The following is a 25,561-nucleotide window of genomic DNA, read 5'->3' on the forward strand; positions in this document are numbered from 1 at the left end:
AACTTGAAAAGTCTTGTATCTTTGAAGGAAGTGAAAGCAGAACCCAAGGGTATTTGTGCTGGCAACAATGCACCTTTACCAAGTGAGGGCAAATGCAGCCAAGATGATGCACCAGTGAGATCTATCTGAGCCCAGCTCATGAAGTAGTTCCTATCAGTGTATGAACCTTGACTCAATCAGGTTTCAGGTGCTACTTTCATGTACCTGCTTTTCTAAGCACTTGGGAACCTATCTCACAGTGCTGCAATGTATTTTTATTTCGATGCCTCTAAAAAATCTGTATGTATGGCTTGATTCAGGGGAATTTTACATTTGACTTTCATGTAAATAGCATCAAGTCCAGAAATGCATACATCTGTTTCTCCTTCACATTTTCACAGGGTAGGAAGAAAGCTAAAACTTTCTTCTGTTGTTCCAAAATCTTTCAGAATTGCTCAGGGAAACCTTTAACCTTTTAATCTCCTTTGTTCCTTCCTGGTTAAGGAAGAAGGACTGAATAAGTCTGATTGCTGTATCCTTGCTCTTTTGATGAGATGTCAACCTCTGATCAGAATAATCACTGACTTCTGAAGGCAGCTATTGAACTCAGTGTATTGGGTTCGTGTGGCAAGGTTTTGGTAGCAGGGGCTACAGGAGTGGCTTCTGTGAGAAGCTGGCAGAAGCTTTCCCTGTGTTCAATACAGCCAATGCCAGCTGGATCCAAGATGGACCCACCACTGGCCTATGCCAAGCCCATCAGTGATGGTGGTAGATCACTGGAACAGGTTGCCCAGGGGGGTTGTGGAGTCTCCTACATTGGAGATATTCAAGGCCTGCCTGGACAAGTTCCTGTGTGATGTACTCTAGGTTACCCTGCTCTTGCAAGAGGGTTGGACTAGATGATCTTTTGAGGTCCCTTCCAACCCTTAGGATTCTGTGATTCTGTGACTGACTCTGGGGTATCATAATTAAAAGGAAAGAAACTCACCTGTGCAGCAGCAATTGCAGCAAGAGAGTGAGCACATGTGAGAGAAACAGCCCTGCAGGCACCGAGGTCAGTGCAGAAGGAAGGCAGGAGGTGCTCCAGGCTCCAGAGCAGAGATTCCCCTGCAGCCTGTGGTGCACCTGAATCCAGCCAGGATCAACCAACAATCAACACTCAGCAATCCCTTCAAAAATTACTTTGATTTCAGAGTGGTATGGAGCTTTAGCAAGTGGTTTTGAAGATTTATCAGGCTAGAAAAAAAAAAATCTTGAAAGGCAGAATCTGACATCCTCTTTTTAATGAAAATTCCCAGGGATTTTGAATCAAAAAGAATGAGAGATTTGATGCTTGATTAATATACAGGACATCCAGGACACTGGTGCACTCACTGCTTTACTATTCTGGGTTCTTTGTTCTTATTCCTTCATACATAGCTTGCATAAAAACACAGAACAAGACTTGTCTCCCATGTAATATCCCCATCTTTGGTAATGTTATTGCAGTTAGCCCTTGGACTAGCACTGCAATTCACATTCACAATAGCAGACATTTTTCATGTTTCTAATTTGGGCTGTAGCATTGTCATGAAATCTGCTAGAGCAAAACCAAACCAACCCTTACTGTGCAAGAGCAAATGGAGAAAAGAGTGTATCTTCAAATGTGTATTTCATTCCATATAGAGTATAAGAGTCTAATAAAGGCACTTTATACAGCTCTAAATATTTCAGTTCAGTACCTCACTGGGCATAAAACATGTTAAATCTTACTTGGAATCTGATTCTGTGCTAGTTGTAGCAACATCTCTTACATGCTGTATTAGGCCTGTACTGTCTTCTCTGTGCTGTTGTGTAAGGGTCAGGTCCACAACTACTGTAAATCAGTGCAGCTTTGCTGGCTTTGACACAGGTACAGCCACTTATATCCCTTGTCTCTGAGTTTTGAGATTTGCACGCATAACAGTATTACATATGACCCTTTTTATTCTGTCCTCAGAGTATGTAAATATTGGTCACTACAAGTGTCTTCTTGTAATATACCAATTCTACTGTAAAATACGAAAACTGTGAAACAGCAGATTGCTTGCCTTTGGTACTCAGTTTGAGGGCAAGCCTTCCTCATTGTCAGATCACTGGTTTAAAGTGTATAAGAGATAGTTGATAGCTATAATTAAATGAGGGCTTGTGAAATTAGTCAAAGTACAATTCCTCCCGGAGAAGAGTTGCAGTTGTCAACCTGACAATTATAGACTTACTGATATTTCAGTGGAACTTTCTGAGAAAGCTATTATTACTCAGACAAAGGGCAGCTTTGCAGTAATTCTGTGTTAGCTGTATCTTAAATAAAACAATTCCATTTCAGAAGAAAGGGAAGTAAGGAAAAATAAGAGAGACTTCAACCAAAAATAGCTAAACAATAAAATAGCTGAAATACATCACCAGTCATAAAATCCTTAGGTACTTTGAATATGGACAGTGTTTTATATTGTCTTTTATACTGTTCTGCATGCCTTATAAGCCTAAGAGACTGCGTAAAACAAAATGTGTTAGAAGTGGTAACTGCTGTGATTATGAGGGGCATCTACGCGGTAGTAGTAGATGGTACAATAGCAATAGATCTGTAGAGGCAAAGAGCTAGTGATGAAGGCTCAGTGTCCACATACAACAAGTTTCCAACAAGCTCTAGCCTGAACCAGTAGAAAGGAATCAGTTTGTTACCCCCCGATAGAACTCCACAGCGTGATCCAAAGCCTGCTATGTGAAGATAATCAGATCATTTAAAACCCCCCACTCATATGAATGAAAATGCTATTGTATATGCAGCCTATCTTCACATTTTTGTGTAATCTGGGTTTGGTTCTTGGCCAGTTTAATGAATGTACTTCCACTGACCTATTCATATTTGTTGTTTTGTAAAGCTGAGGGTTTTCTTCTTTGTTTATCCATTTTCATGCTTTCTTTCATGGATATAATTTTATAAGGAAAATAGCAATTTTTTACCTTTTTTTTTTCCCCTTTTACTTTAAGGTGTTTGGACTTCACCCTAATGCAGATATAACTTACCAGACTAACCTGGCTAATGAGACATTAAGTACAATAGTGAGCATCCAGCCCAAAGACAGCAGCACTGGAGGAGGGGAAACCCGAGAAGCAGTGGTACAGCGTCTTGCTGATGAGATGCTAGAGAAGTTACCTTCAGATTATAACCCTCATGAGGTATATGCTGGTTTGTAGATGCAGATGTTTTATGTACGTATGTATATGTTTTATGAGTTTTCTTGTACTTCTTAAATTTAACTGGCAAATGTTTTAAAAAGCTCTTAAAGTTATGCATAGTGCTTTATAAATCTGTTTTGGTTTATTATCTTAAATATTCCTACAACTGAGACATATATTTCAAGTGCCCTAGTCCACTTAATTAGTCACCTTAACTCAAAGAGCCATTAGAGACTTACTTCAGAAAGTTCTTGCCCTCCTTTGTAGCTTAGAGAATGACACTGGTGCCTCTTTCTGAAGGATCGGTGATTTTATATGGTTACAGCTTTCAATTTACCTACTCTTATTATGATACCACCATTATGAATAATGGATTCTATCACTGACCTTTTCATGTCCTGGGTTTTTTGGAGTTTGAGCCATAACAGATCTATTTGTCAATGTTTTCTTGCATTTTTTTCTTTTTTATTAACAGTCCCATTAAATGGAAAAATCCAGCATAAAGCACTCTTGCATCAGTTTATAAGTGGGTTGTGGTGTCTTGCTGTGTATTTCATGAACAGTAACTGTTGAAAACCCATCATTTCCATGATTTTATTACTTACAATTCTTTTTTTGTACTGACAGTACTTTTTTTTCCTGGTTGTAGTCTAAGCTTGTAAAGTATACATTATGCAGTATAGCAGTTTGTTATGTTATACTTTATTTTCTCCTCTGGCTAACTTAAAAAGTCCACTTACATTATAACCAATAGTCTTAGGGCCCTGGCTATATGTCCTGTCTTCTGTTCTACTATGCATCTCAGATTTAATATGTCTTATATAAATAGCCTCTTTTGTACTGTCATAGTTCAACACAGAACTTCTCTTTTCATTCCTCTTTGGCAAGCTACTTAAAATTTGTAGCTTTTTTTTGGTGAGGTTTACTCACAGCTTTTTCCATATCACTTTTTGTCCATCCATCCCTGCTTGTGTCTCTCTTTTTTGTTTGTTTATTGATTCTCAGCAATAGTATATAAATCATTTATTTGTAGAACTTGATTTGGAATGGAGTCAGTTTTCTAGTTTTCACATTATTATTTAATAGTAAATAAATATTAGAATTAGCAAATAAAATGAAATATAATGATGCTTAATTACTAAGTAAGTGTTGAGCTAATTTTTTTTCAATTTATTTTCTAAATCCTCCAAAGGAGTATGTATCTTCATTCCTTTGTTATATTGCAAATTTTTTTCCTCCTGAAGTACTTATTATACTTAAAAGACATCAAAAATATTGGACTTTATATTGTAACCACAGGGTATTCTTGCCTTCAGGTTTTAGTCCTGGGAAATTTGTGCAGCCTTGTAAAATTCACACATACTTGTTTAAGCCAAATTTCACTTCTAAAAGGTTTGAATAAATAGTGTTTTTCTCTGGCATTTCTTCTGTCTAAGCTTGGTTTCAGGCACTCTCATTCCTTCTTGGTTTATTCACTCCGGATGTTGATACAAAAGACACATACTAGGCTTCCCCTTCTCAGTCACTTCCTTGAGTGTCTTAGTTTTGGAGACAACTGGTTATGGAGCCAGGAGCTGTAGAGAAGGACAAAGAGACTGGAAGGTTTATTTTGGAAGTTCCACCCTGCACTCATAACTTGCCTCTATTTTGCTAATCTATTTGGGTACAATACATACTTTTCCATGTGACTTTATTAAAAAATCACTACCCATTGTTTTCATTGCTGTTTCACTCTCATCTGGTAGTATGACAAGCTATTATCTTTTCTAATGATCTGCCAATCATACATGCTGGTTTTAATTTTCTTATAAGCAATTGTCTTTATAATGATGCTCACAATTAGTTCTTTGTTTCTGTACCACCTTTCTGACCTTCAAGGAAATCTCTTTTGCTTCAACTTGCTTGACAGTTGTTCTCTCATGATTCAAGTAAGGAGATTCATGTTTGTACAGGACAAACCAATATTAGGTATCAAAACTTTGCATCAGCTTCCCCACTACCCCCAGTTTGTTCTTACAGGCACAGTCAGAGGTTGTCCTGTTGATCTGCTTTCTCCCTTTGTATCACCTGTAAATTTATTTTGAGCTTGGGATGTAGGTTTGATTCATTCTCTTATTGATAGCGTAGATACCATCTCTTCCTGGTTACTTCTAGTTTTCTCAGACTCTGAACATCTTTATCTGTGTACTACAGTTCTCTTTGTTTAATCACACCGCTCTACTTACATGCTGTTTCTTCAGTCCCCATTACTGATGGATGACATGTTATTTTTCCACTAAACCACCCAAAAATTATTCTTTGTTTCCATGTCATGATAGTTTTACTTTGCTCTGAGTATCTACAGAACATCCTCTGGTAATTTTCCAACAGTTTATTGTTGGTAATAATGAGTTACCTTGGTACATCATTTTGGCTGTGTCACCTGCACTTCGACTTCAGATTGTAACTGCAGTGTTTGGCATTATTTCCTGATTCTTCAGTATTTCCCTTGTCATCTTATTTAATGCATTTACCTTTTCTCTCATTCTCTGGATCTTAGTACTCATTTAGGTCTTTCCCAATGCTTTCTTTGTTGGAGGGGAATTTCTCTTTTCTGCTGCTAGTGCCTAATTCCAACCCTTTGTGGCAAGGCCAGTTTATGGGCCAGGAGTGTGCCTACCTCTGCACAATAAGCGAAAAATCTCTATCAATCAAATGTGTTTCTCATCTGAACTGAAGATCTGATATTCTGGTACCTCTTAGAAGGGGCAGAGATGGCAGGAGTAAGCTGTAAAGAAAGCTACACTTTTAAATACAAGTTTAAATAAACTGGCAGATATAGAAAATCTAAACTTCCCAAAGGGAAAAAATAATATTACGTTCCTAAGATATAACCAAGAATTTCATTAGTCAGAGCAGAAAAGAAGGGAGAGTTTAGATGGTCTCTGAGGGAAGAAACAACAGAATTTAGCAGAAGGTGCAATATAATAAGCAAATGAAATTAAGTTTGCAAGTATAAAGAGTGAAATGGATTATGTAATTACTTCCTATGATGTCTGAAAAAAGGGAATGAGTTCTGTGTTTTGTCAATTTAAGTCAACATTTGGTCATTCAGTGCATTATTGCCTATATTCAGCACGTTATTACCTACTAGATCAGCTTAACAATCCTGAAACAAATAAAACTAATACACTAAATTGTAAGAGACTGAAGGAATGTGTCAAAAAGAGTTCCTATGCGTGCCTCATTGGATAAGAGCAGTAAAAAGAAAAACATTCATTAGTCCTAGCAGTGCAGATTGGTTTTGCTTTTAGAAGAATACTGCTGTCCAGTAAGGTGATGACATGGTAATCTTTGGAAATCCATCTATAAAGGTGCTATCAGTGAAGAAAAGGGAAAAAAAAAAAATTTAGGAAGCAAATGATGGTAATTAGAAGCAAATACTCTTTGGGAAAGTGTCAGGTACCTTTGGTATCTTCGACCAGTTCTTGTAGATTCCTTTAGAAAGCATGGAGTGAATTTGCTCAGAGTTAAAACCTCAGCAGGCTAGGTTAGGGGCAGTTGGTACAGAAAACAGGTATTTGCTGACGTTCAGAGCTCCTGATTGTACTTTCTTTTGATGCAGTGTAAATCCAGAGAAAATTCAAGCTGTCACAACCTTCATTTCTCAATTACTAGCCTTTGGCAATAACTTTGGAACCAACAACTTTCAAAAGAAGGCAACCATTTTACCCCATTATATATGTTTCTTTTGCTGTATTCATGTAATGCTTCCTCTCACCAGTCTAATTGACTCAGTGTCTACCCAAAAGACTAAACAAAACAAGTAACCTTTGCATGCTTTATCAGTCTGCAGTTTGACACAGGTGATAGAAAAGCTAAATAAACCATCCTCCTGACCTAAAACTGTCTTCATTTTTCTCATTCCAAAGGTAGAGGCAGAGAAAGAATTCTTCTTTCATGACCCGTTTTACTTCTGGGTCTTGCCTCACAGGTAACAAAGATTAGTGGTAAAATGATTAGGTCCAGTCAGTCCATGTGAGAGAAGACAGATGCAAGAATAAATGTTAACTAAATAAATGTCACAGGCAGAGGTTTATAATGAAAATGATCCTTGTAGCTTGAAAAACAGCTCATCCTATCGCTGGGCACCACTGAAAAGTGGGCTTTATGGAATTAGTATATTGATCACAGAAAGGCTATTTTGATTAGTGAGTTTTGTCTTTTGAGGATTTTTTCTGTCACCTGGTATCCATCTCATAATAAGTACAGCACTGGAAGTAAGTAATCTGATTGCTTGATAAGAATTCTAATACAAAAACAGTCAATCATGCCTTAGAGTTGATATTTAATGCTAATCTTTAACAGAAAGATTTCCAAGAAAGGCAGTATTTTACAGCTAGAGAATCTCACTACAGATCAGGATTGATTTGTATACAATAAGGTAGGAAGTATGTCGGGGTTTTTTTTCTGTTTTCATATCTGTTTATGCTTGGTCCTCCAGGATGAGTTCTGTGAACATATCTAGGATAGATTAGCAGATTTCTGCGTTATTAGTTCACTCCTTTATTCCAAAAATTACAGGTGTTTTTCTAGGTGCATAAAAACAAATCAGAAGAATGTTTTAATTCTGAGAATTCACTAGAGTAGCTAATTGTACAATTATCAGTACAATAATACTTTAGAATGTTGATTTTATCTGTTCTTTGTAGATTCATAAATATCAGTATTTTGGAAACTGTCATCTTTAACAACATCTTCTGTACAATTTTTCCTCAAATGATGGAAATTCTACCTCTAAATAATCCCCAAAATGAACTTTGTAGACTAGAAAAAAAAGTGTATTTCTTTTTAAAGGATAAAATGCATGACCTATATTCTCTATCATTTCCTTCTTACTAATGGCATGCACTAGATTTCTAAGTATTCTGAAAAAAATAAATCAAACTCTTTTTTTTGCCTTTTTTGGCGAGAGGGAGAACTAGCAATTCTTGTAAAATTTGCAGAAAGCAGAAACTTTCCCTGGATTTTGAATTAAAATACTCAGAGTACATAATTGTGTAAATTATCCAAATAGAGTTTATTGTCTCAGTTCTAGTCTCATGATAGTTGATTATAGTGGGTTTTTTTCACTCTTACAGGAAGAAACACATTAACTCAGTCTGTAAAATGAACTGTCACACTGCAAAGCATTACCATAATTAGCTGGCACCTATTTCTTGGACATTCTGCCTGACAAACTCATGGGTCCTTGTGATTAAAATATGATGAATAACCTTGCTGATAGCTGTCACCCAAAGAGAATAGCATAAAAAGCTGAAAAAGTATTTTATTTGGCTTAGAGTCGAAATTTCAGCATTAGAAATTGTCAATGCATTTACTTATTTTTACTAGTAATGATAACTGCTTGACTGCTATATTATATTCATCCTGCAGAAACTTGTTATTCAGTGTAATAATAAGATATTTAGTAATGTTTACTATGTGCATATAAGGTATAGTATATAATGTATACAATGAGATGTATATCTGGAAAAACACAAAGCAAAATCCAGTGGACTTCTTTCCTTGATGAAATAGCACTCATTATGCCAAATCCTGTGGCTGCTACTTGGCTGCAGTAGAATTCCAGTGATAAATTGATCTTTGAACGAATAGATTTTCTAACTCTTTCTTCATCTTTTGTTAGTAAGAGCAAATATGTTCTTGAATGACTTTAGCAAACCGATCCTACAGTCAGCTCTTTCATGATAAACTAATGTCCATGAATGTATCTGGATTTAGGATCCTATTTTACTGTTTGAGATCTCTTTTTGGTTCCAGAGTCCCCCAGAATTTCACCTGCAGAGGAAAGGAGTGACTATGGCATATAGCAAAGATCAGGGTTCAGGCTTCATCAGTGTGAAAGATTATACATGTGGCTGGGTGGGAGCGAGTAAAGAGAGGCTGCATTAGTTTTCCCAAAGCCAAGTCATACGGAAGAAAGATGATTGAAAGTCTTAAAAGTCAAGAATTCTAGTACTGTGCGAGGTATAGGCACCATGATTTCGGCAGGTGCCACTTGGTCCTCCCTCATGCACCACTGTGTACAGTGATCTTTGGTATACATGGAACATACAGTGTATGTCTGAAACATATTACACATGCATCATGTGCTAAAATGAGACAGGGAATGCTTTGCTATCATAGCTGTGACATGTTCCTAAGTAACACAGACAACTGATTCTATTTTGGAAATGTTCTCTGTTGAATATGAGTGAAACTGTTACCCTTAAAAGTTAAGGACAAAAGCTTCTACCTACAAAATGGTGCACATAATGTTTAACAGAATCCTGTGGCATCTTATCCTGCTGATCTTGCCTCTCTAGTAATGTGTCCATGACCACTTTGTCTTATGAGTGATTCATGCTATTTAAAGAAGCAGCTTTTATATATCATTGTGCTTCTTAAATTGAACTCCATTTGTAACTCTATTTTAACTCAGCAGGGCAAGCAGAGATGAGAAAGTTCACCTAGCATGATTTGGAAATATAAAGATGTTACTATCAAACAGTTTTGTACAGCATGTGGTTGGGGAGGGGGAGGGGATTAAGATCCAAGACCCTGCAGCCTAACAAGGACAGAAACAACTGCTATGTCCCTTCAAAAAAGAGGGAACTTTCCCTCCTCAGAACGATGGAGGAGCTCCTTTTGGTAAGCTAATGAGTCACAGTGCGCTAAATCTTACAGTTGGCACAAGACTTGAATGGCCATCTGTTACATAAAAGTTTCTTAGGAATTACACGATACAATAGAAGAAACATCCTTTTACTTTCAAAAATTATTGCATAGGAAACAGGTTAAATTTTATAATTATTACACTATTCGTGTTTAGGTGAAAGCCCAACTTGAAAAGATGGGAGCTATGCAGCCCATAAACATATTTCTCCGTCAAGAAATTGACCGAATGCAACATGTTTTATCAAGAGTTCGAACTACACTGACTGATCTCAAATTGGCTATCGATGGTAAGTTACAATGTTAAAAATAATACTAATTAAGTTGCAATATTTATAAATAATGCTTGCTTATACCATATAAGTAAATAAATATTTCCCCTCCTTTCCTTCATTTCTACCTCTTTCTCTTTTGTTCTTTCCCTCTCCCAACTTTTCTCTTCTTCACTGTCTTTATCATATGACCACTAATTCTAGCCCTTAAAGTCTCCCGTCTGCACCTCTGAGGGACATTCCACCTTGATTTATTCTGTCTGCATGTGCCCCGTGTCCCACAGCATTACTACACTTCTGTGTTTCTCTCTATGGTCTCTACAGAGCTCAGAGGAGCTGAATTGCATGATTAAGTCCACAAGTCATATGCCAGAGTCATTTGTGAAATTAAGCTGAGACATAATTATATAGAACAAGGTAGAAGTGTTGCTGATAAGTAATTGAGGGAACTCAGGAGGCCAGGTGGTAAAGATTCTAATTTAAGGTGAGATTTGCAATGTTTTTGAAACTGGTTATACCAAGTAGGATGTCTCTAAATAGAAGATGAAGTGAGTGGGAGTGCCAGTCAAGAGAGTGATAGGGCTCTTCTTTTAGCCGTCACTGGATGTAGGCAATAGCATTCTGTATCTCTCAGAGACAGGAGTATCTGACTGAAAGTGAGCAATGGTTAATGGAGTTAAATCAAGAGTACAGGCAACTAGAAGCAGATGGAATATTTGATCAGAAAAAGAGTGATGAAAAAGAAGGGATAATGGTGTTACTGTCGGGTTTTTATTTTCATTTCCCATTTTGCTCATCTGAAAGAGCTGATATTTCCAGTAAGGAAAGTATACTGTTGCTCAGCTAAGCTCTTGAATTAACAGTAAATGAAAATGAAGCAGAAACAGTTCAGTTCCACTGATTAAGATCTCACTCAAGTCTGCTGTTCTCCAGCAGAGAGGCAAAAAATATCTGAAACAGCTAACTGTCCCCACAGGGAGAAATTCTAAGTGCCTCACAACTGTTCTACTCTGAAATAAGTGACACCAGTTCTGCAATCTCTCTTACTGGTATTTTCCAGTCTTTTGACAATAAGATTTTCATGAAGGGAGAAGTTTTTTTTAATTTGTAATTTTGTTACGTAAGAATAAAAAGGGATTTTTTTCCTATCATTTTTATGATACACCAGGACAACTATGCATGCTTCAAAAACATAAATGTAGGAAAGAGGTTCATAAATGTGCCTGAGGCTAATCAGCTTCCATATCCTGTAATAACCTATGCAAAGATCAATCTGGAAGAAACAATTGTCTCCTGTTTTCAATATTGAGCTGTAAGGTGCCTTATATATGTGCATAGAATCCCTTTTCAAGTAATCTAAAATAATGCTTTCCATCCAAGAAAGTATTAATCTTTCCTTGATTGTGTCAGATGTATCTAAAGTCTCAAAATGTACAGTGTTCTGCAGAGGGGTGGATGAGTGACATAATTTATTTGCACTTAGCATTCAGTTCCACAGTGGGCACAGTCCTCTACCAAGTGTCTAATCAAGTTAATGCTATCACTTTTGTGCAATCCTCTAAAATATTATCATTTTCTTAGGGGCAGGTGAGTTAAATATAGTGAAAATTTGCTTTGAAAACAAAACTGGATATATAGTTAACAACAATTAATGGCTTCTGACGATTTCATTTTACATCAAGCACATGTGGTAGACCATTAATTAGGGGATGGGAAGAACATTTAGTCACTCTCTCTTCTCTCCGCAAAGAGGAAAACCCGAAACTCTCTTATACTAGATTGTCTCACAAAACTAGTCAACTGCAATCTCAGACCACCAAGGTGTTCCTTTTTCTTTACAATGAGGTAAAGTAATCTGCCTGCTCAAAAAGGTTGTGTGAATTTTGATATCTGCCTTGGTCAAGCCCTTGGCCCTGGCTTCAGGAACCTGTTAAAGCTTAAGTATCCGCTTATAAAAAAATCTATTTTTTTCAAACAAATTTTGTGTTTAAGGATATAGCAGATGTTCATGTTGTACCATGTAACTTTGTGAAAGGAGGTCTGAATATTTGATTCTGCATTTTGGATGTGAATAGATGGACCTTATCATTTTGCTGTTGTTCACTGAATTGGATATGAAGGAATAGAAACCCTCCCCAGTGAGAGCCCATGTGCAGCTGAACATGACGGATGTTGAGAGAAATAGCAGAGCCAGTTTTGTCCATCTATCCAGAAGGCAGATTAAGCAGTGTTCAGCTCCTGGGAGGGGTGAGGGTGCTCAGCATATGATCAACATGTTTGTTGGCAGCCATTCCCCACAAGCCGGCATCTCTACCAATAACCTCTGCTGCCTGGAGGGATACTTTTTTTGGATCAAATTATAATAATTAGATTGTAGCTGCACTTTGTACTCTCAGTTATGTGCAACCATTATTTCTGTTTTAATTACTTATTGATTGCCCAGAATTTATTTCACAGTTGGTATAATACACAGCTTCACATAAATCAGAAAACAGCAATGATTATTGTTCTCTTAAGTGACCTAAATAGAGCCTATGTTCCAAATAGAGAAATCTTCTTAAAAAAAAGAAGCAGTAAGACATGGGACTTGAACCAAACCTCCAGATCCTAATGGGTTCTTGAACCCCTGGCAGAAGGTGACCATATTTTATGTAGGGAAGTATATGAACTCCTATGTACTTGCATTATCTTCCTCCTGTGGAATCACGGAGGCCTCTGGCACAGAATACTAATACCATAACTGTTTGTTGGAGAGTGGGCACTTCAAACCCCCTCTCCTTCTAACGAAGATAGTGTCTTTAAATGCAGTAAAATCTAATGAGCCGTTCAGCTATTCCTAGTCTCTTGGAGTATGTTTGAATATAGGGGAACTGAAGGTGTCCTGTCTGTGGGATTGGGGGTGTTCTCTTTATTTCACCATGCACTGAAGTAGGAGTGGTAGGTATTTCAATGCCACCCTGATGTGTCTTCTATTAGCAAAGAAAGTGAGAAGATAGATTCTGTGGGAGTTATCCCAAGTGTGGCTTCCATGAACCTCAGCAGTGGAACGTGCTTGTAGTAGCACTGAAAGTGGATATCAAATCCTTTGTGATGAAAATAAGCACAGTTTTTCATTTGGTTTTATTTCCTGATTTTTTAACCTGCTTAGCAATCTGTCCAAGGGCTTTCTTAACTCATGTATTTATATCTATATTCTTCTTTTGATCACAAGACTGCTTCAACTTGGCATTTGTTTCTGGTACCTTATACCTTTGTGTTTTCAAACTAATCCTTTAGAACTGCCTACTACATGAACAAGTGAAGGCTCTACAAGAAACCTTGAATGTGTTATCCTTTCATGTCGTGTATGTGCCACATGGTCACAGAACTCCCACTGCTATTTGTGCAGTACTTGCAGAGTCAGGAGAGAGTTCTTTTCCTGTTAACATATATTCTGAGAATAGAGCAATCCCTCTAAAAGCTTTTGCATGTCTTGTAGCGTGTAAAGATTTGTTTCCACAGGCCCGGAGTTTCTGTTTCTTACATTTTTCTTAGTACTTGCAAGACAAGTACCTGCAGAAGCCATAACCTGTAAGACCAACATAGAAGGCAAAATAAATAGATCAATATGAATATCTACTTCCGAAGTCATGATGGCATTTGTCATGGAGAAACTTTACCAAGCTTAAGCAAACTTTTCACTGCGATTTCAATATGATGTCCCTTGGGTTACAACGCTAGCATATTTTCATGTGTGTAATGCACACCATACATAACCTAGATGCCAGGACTTGGGGGAAAAAAAATCATAGACTACTCTCAAACTACAGTGGGCAGTGGGCAATCAGAGCTTTTGGAATAATAGGGTCAGGAACTAGGATATTACTAAGGGAAGATGGGACTTTGCTCTCTTTTTACTCACAGAGATGTATACCATGTGTGTGTTCTTTAAATGATGTATAAATTATATGCATGAAAAGGCATTAAAATTAATACACTAGCACATTTCAGGTATAGGTTTATGCCAGGTTGAGAAGTGTGAGAAAATGCAGGTAAGACTATCGAAAGAGAAGGTATTAGAGAGCAAAAATTTATGTATTTTTCTATGTGTTTCTAATTTTTTTTAACTTTATGATTAAGATTGAATAATAGCTGTTAATAACAAGGCCTTGAGGAATACTGGAGCACTTCACTAGTTTCTGTACATTTCAGTCATTGATTTGCTACCTTATTAAAGCTATTTTATTACCTGCTTTTATATCCTTGCCATCCTTATATTGCATTGCTAACCAGCATGTTGGTCTTGGGTGTTTCCTTACTGTCATTCATATAATATGTTGAAACACCCAGAACTTCATGTGGATGTGAGGTAGCATATAGTTAGTTCTACACACATAATAGGAATCACTTAGAATTCCTATGTCATCTACACAAACTCATGCGTTAAGCCCCTGAAAGAATGAGGTAAAGATTCACTATTTTTTTTTTCCAAGTCAGGATATCATGGTCTTGACAGTAGTGTTTACATCCTGTTGCTGCAAAGAATTTCTGTTACTGTATGTAGCACCTTACAAGAGGGATATAAGTGCACTCCAAAAAAGGTAGCTGATAATTTATTCTGTCTAAACTATGTGGTGAAAAACTGAAGCTCAGGAAACTAGTCTTGCCAGAGTACAGAGGGTGCTAATTTCCCATGAAGGGAAGGAGTATGGACTCATTCCCACTGGCTGGCTAAGATATGTTTTGACTTGTAATGCTTTCAGACTGGTAACACCAATAAAATTTTAGTTTGGCCTGCTCATGATCGTAATAAACTTATGGACTGAAAAATCTTGGGCTCTTACTAATTCTTACAGTGTGTGTGTAAGGCTTGTAAGGATCATCTGTGTATTCCATTTTTGGATGAGGATTTTATTTATCCTGATAAGAATGCTAGAATGCCTCCTGTTGCCTTTTACAATGTGTGGCATGTTATTTCTGGACTTCTTAATAACTGTTTTGTATGCTTGCCATGATGCTGGCTAGGAAAACTGTTTAGAAACACACACCGCACATTTAAGACAAACTACAGAGAATAGTTTACCTGCCTGTTCTATTACTTTAGCTCAAGGTAGTGACTTGTATTACTTTTGGGGAGTTTTGAAGTTTCATCTTCAAATTATTCCTTTAAAATTTTTGTTTTCAGTCCTTTGTTGGGTGCAGCCAAGTGCATTTAGAAGTGGAGCTGATAAACTTTCAGAACAATTTGCAAGGTTACTTTCAAATTGCCTTCTTACTGACTGAAGGAATTAGCTATTGCAGAAAATCTGCGTGCTTTTCTATGTGAAAAAGTGCATGCTACTCAAGTTTTTCAGTTCCTTTCATCTCTTCTGACTTGACGAATTAAATCAGAAGATTCTGCACCAGAAAAAGAAAGTGGGAAACAAACAGAAAGCAGAACAGGGGCAAAGGTTAAGTGCAGCTGGAGAGAATACCAGAGTCCACAGGTAAAAATGGAGAGAGTGCTGTGCATTGCAGAGCTAGGCTGTCTGATTTACTCTCTGTTCTGGAGACCAGGAGTAAAAGGAGGTGATAAATTGATGAGGGCCTTAGGATTAAAACAGCATTGTGAAGTTAAATGAGCTTCTGAGAACTTCCTGGGAATCACCTCCAAATGCTGAAGTGCCCAAGTGCTGCCTGTGAAGAGAGAAGGAAATACCCAGAGAAATTCCTGAAGCAAAGAAGTTGACTTCTTTCAGCAAAGTGGTGGTGGTATCTATTCTGAGATAGCAGAAACATCCTAAAGCTTGAAAAAAAAAAAAAAAAAAGATCAAGTTTTAGGTGTGGGGAAACATACATTAGCTTTTATTGGTTTTATCTAGTATTCTGTATACCTTGTACCTTTGGGTGAAAAAGTAAATCATGCTTTGTGGAATGCACAGACAAGTTATCTGTTGTCATAAAGCAGAAAGGGAGGAAAGCTGATGAAGTTACAAGCAAGATGGGATTTTCTCTTCAACATGTTCAATGACAAACAGGTTGTTAAGCTTAGTGGTGGAGGCAAGGAGTGACTGGTTGAATAACAAAACTGGTTGCTTCGGAGGTAAACTTGAGCAGGGATTAAAGGCTGAAAAGATCAACTTCTATAGTTGCAAAGAATGGATTGATGCTTTGACTGAGCTTTTCCTCTGTGTGCTGTTAAGGCTAGCTCAACAGACTCATTGTCTAGCAAGTATTGTCCTCAAGGGGTAGTCTACAGTCCTGTTATAATGATGTCAGCTATAGGCAAACTGTAGTTGATGGAAAAACTAGCTACTTCTCATTTAATTTGTATCCTATGTAATTATTCTGTTTTTCCTAGATTCACATCCATGCCTGTAGGAAGAGAACCACTCACTTCTTTTGGATTTTTTTTGGTTGAGGCTTTTTTGGTTCATGGTGGAGTTTAGGGTCCTTCCTTTGTTCCTAACTTTATCCATTCATTTAAATGAAGCATGCAAGCTTGCTAGTCCAGACACAGGCTTTCCTAAATGTGCAATTAAAAATTTAGACCCAGATTTTACAAATTCCACAGTTTTCAGATTCAGCTTGTGGTAGGTATGGTAGTAAGAAGGGGCAACGCCCTGATGTAGTCCATTCAAGGCATTATATCTATTGAATGAATCACCCTAAAACCAGATCAGTTTGAAAGAACAGACTATTTACATTAATTAACAATAAAACCAAGTTATCATCAGAACTGAATAGCTTTATTTGGCTTACTCACTACACAGCAATTAGATACATTTAGATGTGGTTTAGAAGTGAGATGGTATAAATCTAGGGCAATGAAAAAGGGGAATCCTGATTTCCAAACTGTGTATACTGTGCAAACGGTATGTCTATAGTACATATTATTTTTGAAGCATGGAAATACCCTGATGTCTTTAACTGACCTGACTTTTCATCAGTCATTTTCTGATGAGCTTTGTTCCATTCAAGAAAGGGAATATCACAAAGTAAACCCCAAAATAACCAAGTTATAAACAACTGGCCTGTCTGATTCATAGAACATTCAAGCCTGTCATGTTAAGTTCATAGGACATTCAGTCTCTTCATATGATAACCAGTGCTCTGAGCTTCTCAAAAGTTAAATATGAGAAGCCTATGATTGTGCTACTCATACAGTTTATCAAATGTAGGTTTTCAAACACCTGTGTCACCTTTCTTCAGAAAGATGCCACTGTTTTTCTCATGTGTTACTGATTTTATTTCTGACAATTTTTTTTTTTATTTTTATTTTTCTTTTAATGAGAGTATTTTAGTTGCAGGAATGCATCCCAACGCCCACAAATGTCATTTAGTGCTGAAATTCAAGCACTGTATGCCTACTGCCAGAGATGACACCCACTCACTAGGAATATTTATGCGGCTACATGGGCAAGGCCAGAACTGTGAGCATACCTCATCCTCAAGAACACTCTGGCTTAGTGTTCTCAGCAGCTGCTCTGAGTCATAACGGGCAGACATCCTAAGATTTCACTATGCTTTGGGTCAGAGACTAGTTGTATCTCCCTATTTTAAAAGCTCCAGCCTGCCCACAAAAATGGAGGAGAACATGTAGCTCTCTCGTGACTCTTGTTGCAGGAGCAAGTTGGCTGCATCAGCTTGAAAACAAGGAAGAACCAGAGATTAAAGGGTTCTTTTTTTACTTACTTTGGATGGTAATGGTCCCCAAGGCTCAAACAAGATGCTCTTCATTTGTTTTCTGCCCACCCTACCGTTGCTCCAACTTGAAACCAAAGTGTGTTGCATGACTTTTTCACTTTTTCTGCCTCCAGAGCATGAATAAAGTGTATGATGTAACACTGCAATTCTCTAGGCAAAGGGGAGGTGGCACAGAAGTCACAGAGTGACTTCTTTCTTAAATGTTGGTGCTCTTGGTTGTGTGTTACAGAGATTTATACCCAAAGAGAAGGTTTATTAATTGTGTTATAATAGACACTTAGCCGTACCAAAACATGATTCTGGACCTGACTATGAAGCCAGTACAGAGAATGTGGGACAGACAGTATTTTTTACTTGCAGTTTTGTAAAAGTTGCTGGTTTTCTTATAGCATTTGTTGCACAAAAAAAGGTACACAGAGAGGTGCATAAAAGAGGTGCATAGAGAGGTGCAAAAAAGACATGCATAGAGAGGTGCATAAAAGAGGTGCATAGAGAGGTGCAAAAAAGAGGTGCATAGAGAGGTGCATAAAAGAGGTGCATAGAGAGGTGCAAAAAAGAGGTGCATAGAGAGGTGCAAAAAGGAGGTGCATAGACAGGTGCAAAAAAGAGGTGCATAGAGAGGTGCAAAAAAAAGGTGCATAGAGGTGCAGATCATTAACATTCATGCTAGAAGAAATTGAAGCCTATTTGGCATTGATTGATCTATAGTAGAAAGTACCAAATTTGCACAAAATGTTATACAAGTTTTTAGGTTGGCTGCTGCATTCTTCTAAATTAAAAGCTGGTGTTTGGTTCCTGGATATTCTTCTTCCCCTGAACTGGGGACCTTCCAAATTCAATGAAAGAAAGGGATGTAAAATGCTTACCTATTACAGGCCACATTTCCTTCCAGGTATGTTTAGATGGGCCATTGCAGTTGTTTGCAGTCACCTAGAGCACTTCCCTTTCCTTTACATGTTTTGTGGTAGAAGCCACCTAATTCTGTTTGGTATCTCCTGTGGCTCTTATGGCAGTTACAGCAGCTGTGTGTATGATGGTACATTGAACATGAGTATTACATGAACATTTAATCAGAATGGAAGCTTCCAGAAAAGCTTCTATAATGCAAATGAGGCACAGCCATATGCCAGATCTCAGTGCTACTGAGAATACAAACTGACAAGATACAGGAACTTCTGGCACATGAAATGGTGAGTGTCACTGAAAACTTACTGTCTTCGTAAATGTCAGTATTTTAATGGACACAACAGTACTATTCATGGAATATGTGAGTACACACTGTCACTACCCTCCCCCCCCAAATAATTCTTGCCTCTAGCTTTATTCTACGTACTGTTTTCCCACTGAGAATCTTGCTAATGGAAATGTAGAAAGTTATCTATGATTAATAACAGTAAATTTCCTGAATATAATCATTGTCAGTACATGCTTAAGATATAGATGAGTTACACGGTATATCTCTATCATTGATTGTGTGTGTAGGAACCATTAAAATATATTAAAAGTTTTAAATGATTAATCACATTCCAAACACTATGTGAATATGATGAATATAAATAATGTGTATGAGGGAAAAGGAGCTGTTTAAAAAACCCACTTTATTTCTGATCAAAATAACAGACAAAATATCATTTATCTTGTCACCTTTAGCTTTGAATCAAGTTTGAGCAAATTAAGTGCAAACTGATAAGACTTTAGTGCAACAGGTGTGCAATTAAAGCAGAACAAAAAGGGATTTATTAGATTCAGAATGTCGGTTGGGAGTTTTAATTGCCTCTCCAAGCTAGGGGAAAGTTCATTCTGAATGTTTTACTTTCTCTTCCAGGAACCATAATTATGTCAGAAGAATTGCAAGATGCTTTAGATAATATGTATGATGCTAGAATTCCAAAACTATGGTTTAGGATTTCCTGGGAGTCGGCTACTTTAGGATTTTGGTTTACTGAGCTTCTTGAAAGAAACCAGCAGTTCAGCAGTTGGCTGCGGAATGGCCGACCAAACCAGTTCTGGATAGCAGGATTCTTTAATCCACAGGTAAGATTGCCAGATCAATCTTTCTAGCTAACTCCTATGTAACAGTTAAATTAAACCCTGAGAGAATTTCAAGCTGACTCAATTGTGACTATCTGAAGTATAATCTAAATTCCATTTTTAGCATAAATGCAGAATAAATTAATATCAACATCTACTAAAAATTTTTGCTAGACCAAAATAATTTTACTGAAATAATGGAATTCATCTTCTGGTTGCTTTAATTATAGTGTGAAAATTGAGTAGGTACATCTTTTCACATTTGAGTGTTATCATCCTTTCCCCCCCTCCTCTGTTACAGTAATCTGTTTTTCATTCATTGCATGAAAATTCCTTTGAGTACAAAAAAAGATAAGTTTTAGAACTTTGACATAGGAAGAAGAGATTTGGGCTTGGCTCTCAATCCTTGCAAATCAGTTCCTTGAAATGGAAGGTTTGTTATTTATATCACCCTCGAATTGTGCCAGACTTGATCTGCAGAGACATAGAAAAAACCCAGCCTCTTGCCTGCACCATCTGAAATAAAAACCTGGCACAAAATGAAAGACAAAAAAGGGAACAGCTGACAACAGAGTTAAAAGAGGTAAAGTATACATACCTAGGTGACGTGTAGTGTCTTTACACAGTTGTACACATTCATTAAAGCTTTTCATGATTCAAAGATGTTTGTGGGAAGTGAGAGTTGTGGAAGTGAGTCATTGTGAGAGTATCCAGCCAACAGGTTCCTGTGAAGCCTTAGCAAAAGCTATTTTAAAGATCTATTTTAATCTCAGTACTTGTTAGCAATGCAGAAGCTAGCTGAAACAGCTGCCTAGAATAGAGAAAGCAGCATTGGCAGATATTCTCTAGGACTATTGCTGGGAAATATCCATCTATCATCTCTTCTGTCTGTGTCAGCTGTCTGCCGATAAAACTTTATAGCATGGAAGTGTTCTTACAGAATCCCTGAGCAAAGGGTTCCCAAGCAAAAGTATGAGGGAGAGGAGTAGGAGGTTTAATAAAATGCTTATGCTTCCATACTTGGTTTGTTAACAACACATTGATAATCGCACTCTGAAGTATTCCTAACTAACTTTTGCAATGACCAGGCTGCATGCAACCTTAACAGGCTTTTGGTTTTGTTGGTGTTTGCTTTTGCTTTACAGATGGGCAGGAGCTGATACAGACTTTGTACTGACCATTTTAGCTAGCTTTTTTGTGCTTTGGGGTTTTCTCAGTTCTGAAATTTTGCCAGCCTAAATCAGGTATCCTACTTTCTTTTGGATGTATACATTTGGATTTCTCAAAAAAGCTGCCAAATAATCAGAGTAAAATATCCTCTAACAAGTTGTGATTTCATAGACCACAGTAAGTGAGAAAGCCTCTAGAAATGCAAAAATCTAACACTTCATAACACATAGGTCTAAAAATCCCTAAATACATAGTGTGCAGGCAAAAAAAATCCCAGAATGAGATATGCTTACCTGATTTCAAAATGTATTTGTGATGACAATCACAAGCTTAAGAATCAGATTGTTACAGTTGTAGTCTCCATTTTCTGTAACCTGGGTTATGGAAGTGGCTCATTCTACAAGAAAGTCACCTGAGCAAAGACTCCTTTACTATTTAATTAACTATTGTTTTGTTAATAGTCATATCACTGTGTTTAAAATCAGTATTTCTTATGTTAAGAATATTTATCTTCTCAAGCAAGTTGAGGTGATGGAGTATTACTGCTGTGGTTCTAATGGCTTGTTTGTAATGCCTGAGAAACTGTCAGGAAAAAATCCTTTTATTTGTGAGATGAAATGCAGCTCCTCAGTAATTTGTGATTTGCCTACTTGCATAGATCTCAGTGTTTGCTTTATAGTCAATGGATAAATGCCATGGATAACACAAGGCAATAAAGTAGATTTACAGCCCTGGGAGAATGAGGCATTCTGGCAATAAAAAATAATATAGGACCTGACTCTGCCTTCTCTTGGACTGTTTATACACCAGGATGAATTCAGTAATTTCACAGAAGTTAATCTTTATTTATAGTGATACAAATGAGGGCAGGCTCAGGCTTCTGGGTAAAAGAAATCCAATTCCCTCTGTGTGTCTGCATTGGGCCAAGATAGCTGGGGTGAACAAAGCAAGAAGTGAATTTTTTTCCCTCCTGGAAGTTAATCTGATGTTACTGGACTTTTTCGTAAAAAAAAAAAAACAAAAACCCACAAAACACTATGCATGTTTCATTTCTACCTCCCAATTTCCATATTGCAGCATTTCCTTGTTTACATCACTGTATCCAGTTGCTGTCACTTCCACTATATATGGATTTTAAGACCTGTGAGGCAGAACTGTCTTTATGGTTGCATACTACTTAGCATAATGAACCCTCAGCCTATTTCGAAGACCCTTAGATGCCAAAGCAATGTGAATGCTAATAAGGATATGAAGTATAACGTCTCTATTCCTTGGTGCCCACTTAATTCTAGTAAACCTGTCATAATTTGGTTGCTGTGGAAATTGCAAAATAAGTGACAAATAAGGAACCACCTAAGCAAGATAAAGAAGAGAATATGATTGTGAAAGCAATAGACTGAACGGATTTCCATATCTTTTGTCATAGCTTCCAGGGATGCCTGCTTCTCCCTCCCTGAAATGTTCAGGGTTAGTTTGCATGGGTTGTTAGAAGACGAAGGGACAAAGCTTTAGCAGCCTTCATTGAGCAGGCCAGGGAGAAGTTCAGGAAAAGGCAGGTGAAGAAAGAAGAAATAACTTTCCCTGTTTCTGAAATCTCAACATGCTCCCCACCCCACCCCCCCCCCCAAAAAAAAAAAAGCACACAAGAAAACAAAACCCAAACAAGGAAATCAAAACAAATGTCATGGCAAGTGGTCCATTATGTTCCTGTCAGGGTTTTTTAGGGAGAGATAAGCCCTCAGCCATAGAGTCACTTAATTTTTTTCTTGCTGTTTATTGTTCCATTCATCTGCTCTGGGGTACACAGTTGGGCCTTCAGCTCACAGCTGTAGTCTTTAAACACTGCCTAGGATTCATTCAAATGAGCACAGCAGTGGTACAAGTCCCACTGCAGACAGCATATAGGTCCTGCCATTTCTGTCAGAATAGTCTGCAGTCTTAGTCTTATTCCTGAAGACAACTCACAGCTCTGAGCTTACTTTTATTCCAATGTGTCCACAGTGCCTTTGAACTGATTCCCTTAATACAGTCATTGCTCTGCCTTGTTCTCTTCAGGCTCTTCTTTCTTGAATATTTCACTTTATCTGGGATCCAGTAGCCCTCTGGAGCCTTCTGGCAGTGAACACCGTGTATTTTAAACTAGTTCTAGCATGTTCCTACGAATTAAAATTCCACAAATTAACTACAAGGATTCTGCTTTCACTTAATGACATTTCTGATAGAAGAACTTTAATCCTGTCTCCCTTAGCTATGCGCTAGAGTTCCCAACTATTTCTAATGCAATTACAATTATCTCTGCTATCACAAAACCTCTTTAGAATACTTGTCCTGGGGTCTCTGGAATGATATTGAGAAGCAACCAATGTCAGTTAACTGAAACATCTGGATTCATAAATGTCATCTCATGTTCTCATAATTTAAAGGGTATCGCTACAAAGTGCTTAGCAGATTGTCGTGGTTTAAGTCCAATCAGTAACTCAGAACCATGTAGTCGCTTGCTCACTCCCCCCCCTTCCTCCCCCTTGCTCCCAGAGGGATGGGGAGGAGAATCAAAAGATTCAACTCCCATGGGTTGAGATAAGAACAGTCCAGTAACTAAGGTATAACACAAACCACTGCTGCTACCACCAATAAAAATAATGATAAGGGAAATAACAAGGGAAGAGAATACAACCGCTCACCAACCACCGACCGATACTCAGCCCGACCGAGCAGTGATCTCACCTTTCTGGGTAACTGCCCCCAGTTCTACATCCTGGACATGACATGCTGTGGTATGGAATACCTCTTTGGCTAGTTTGGGTCAGGTGTCCTGTCTCTGCTTCCTCCTGGCTTTCCCTCCTCCCTGGCACAGCATGAGACTCACAAAGTCCTTGGTCTGAGTAAACATTACTGAGCAACAACTAAAAACATCGGTGTTATCAGCACTGTTCCCAGGCTGAAAGTCAAAACCACAGCACTGCATGAGCTACTAAGAAGGAGGAAAAATGACTGCTACTGCTGAACCCAGGACACCTGTGCAACAAGAGCTCCAGTCCCAGCAGCCAGAGGCTGGCCTCTGCGTAGACCAGTATACTAATGTTTGTGTATCTGACTTCTTTCCATTCCTTTGGCCCTAACAGTAGCTCAACCAAGCATCCTGCATGGTGAATACTGAAGAAAATTAAAAGGCTTGTTCAATTCCCTTATTGCTCCTGATTTCTTCCTAGCTGTACTGTTTGCTCTTTACTACCCACCTTTATGTGTTCCCCATGTGGCTTTGTATTCCCTCATATCTGTCTCCAGATACCGTCTTTTTCTGCTCTGAAATCTGTCCTGAAACTTCTTCTTTCCTAGCTGTCCTTCTCAACAAGTCCCTCTTGCTCTTTCATCTTCAATTTTAGTGTTTCACTCATTCATCTCCTGGCTATGGAATGGTTTTCCATAAGGTGAGATAAGGTGTACACCTACAGCATGTGCACTGGAAGTGCAAACCAGTTTTTTCTCTTGTCTTTTAGGACTAAGGTGCTTCCTATGTGATGCAGTGCATGTGCACGTGAACAGTTATACAAGAGAAAATAACCAGCATCTTCAGCCTGGCTTGTCTTGTGGTAGCTTGTAACTGTATCATGAGACTGTAGTTCTTTGGAACAGAGAATTAGTTTCATTCTATGCTGAAGTGCTGTGAGTTTATCTTGCTGCTGTCTACAATAGTATGTTATTGTAGTATATTAAGGCTTTGCACTGAGCAAACTGATGGAGGTATTTCACTATTTAATTGCATAATTCCAGTTTGTTCTTTGTGTTCTGTAAAATGCTTCGAGATTTGTTGACTGAAAAGCATTTTTACAATGTTCGTCTAAGAAAAGGTGGGTAATATAACACACAAAATAACAGTTTTATTTGTGGCTTAGCAATTATCTGCATTTGAAACCTCACAAAACACATTAATCAGGCAGCCTTGTAAACGTCTCTCTATCTGGCTGGTTGTACATAGGCATGTGAAGTGAGGTGAGTTATACATGAAGCTTCCAAAATGGTAAATAAACCAACATGGTGGTTTCTTAGCACTAACACATGCACACCAAGTATATAAGAATAATGGGACTGGGAAAGTGTAGGAAAGCACTGAATTTACACTACTGAATTTAGTTTTATATGTACATGAGATTCTGCGGCTTGAGGTTTTATACTGCTTATGTCACTTATATAGGAAAAAAGGTGGAAATGGGTAAATTGAAGGTTGTTTTAAACCCTTTATGTCATATTCAATCTCCTTAGGGATTCCTAACTGCTATGAGGCAAGAGACAACTCGCATGAATTTAGCAAAAGGCTGGGCACTCGACAGTGTTGTTTTACACAATGAAGTGACCAAGATGATGAAAGAAGATGTTGTTGGCCCTCCTCCTGCTGACATTGGTGGGGTTTATATATATGGCCTTTTCCTCGAAGGGGCAGGTTGGGACCGCAAAAACAGTAAGCTGGTGGAGGCAGCACCAAAGGTAAGCATGAAGTGAGCAAAACAAGCTGTGGCATAATGTGGTGTGCTCAGAGAACACCAGGAGGCATT

The 25,561-nt window shown here is 37.9% G+C and overlaps 1 protein-coding gene across 2 annotated transcripts in view; it reads left to right on the plus strand.

Annotated features, from left to right (window-relative positions):
* LOC130606589 (dynein axonemal heavy chain 5-like) overlaps positions 1–25,561 on the plus strand; it is a 459,050-nt gene that overhangs the window by 130,086 nt on the left and 303,403 nt on the right. Inside the window, exons 59-62 of one of the 2 annotated variants that reach the window (XR_008974019.1) lie at positions 2,989–3,177; positions 10,031–10,163; positions 19,636–19,844; positions 25,272–25,493. Coding sequence is in view for 1 of the 2 variants with exons in the window: in XM_057423090.1 (XP_057279073.1) it covers positions 2,989–3,177; positions 10,031–10,163; positions 15,310–15,407 (420 nt within the window). In the remaining variant the exon portion in view is untranslated. Of the gene's footprint in view, positions 1–2,988; positions 3,178–10,030; positions 10,164–15,309; positions 15,541–19,635; positions 19,845–25,271; positions 25,494–25,561 lie in introns of those variants that run through there. The other variant, XM_057423090.1, reaches the window with a different exon arrangement.

This window comes from Pezoporus wallicus, unplaced genomic scaffold, assembly GCF_028554395.1.
Source record: "Pezoporus wallicus isolate ANWC-B61680 ecotype Strahan unplaced genomic scaffold, APGP_CSIRO_Pwel_v1 contig_749, whole genome shotgun sequence".
Classification (NCBI taxonomy): Eukaryota; Metazoa; Chordata; class Aves; order Psittaciformes; family Psittacidae; genus Pezoporus; species Pezoporus wallicus.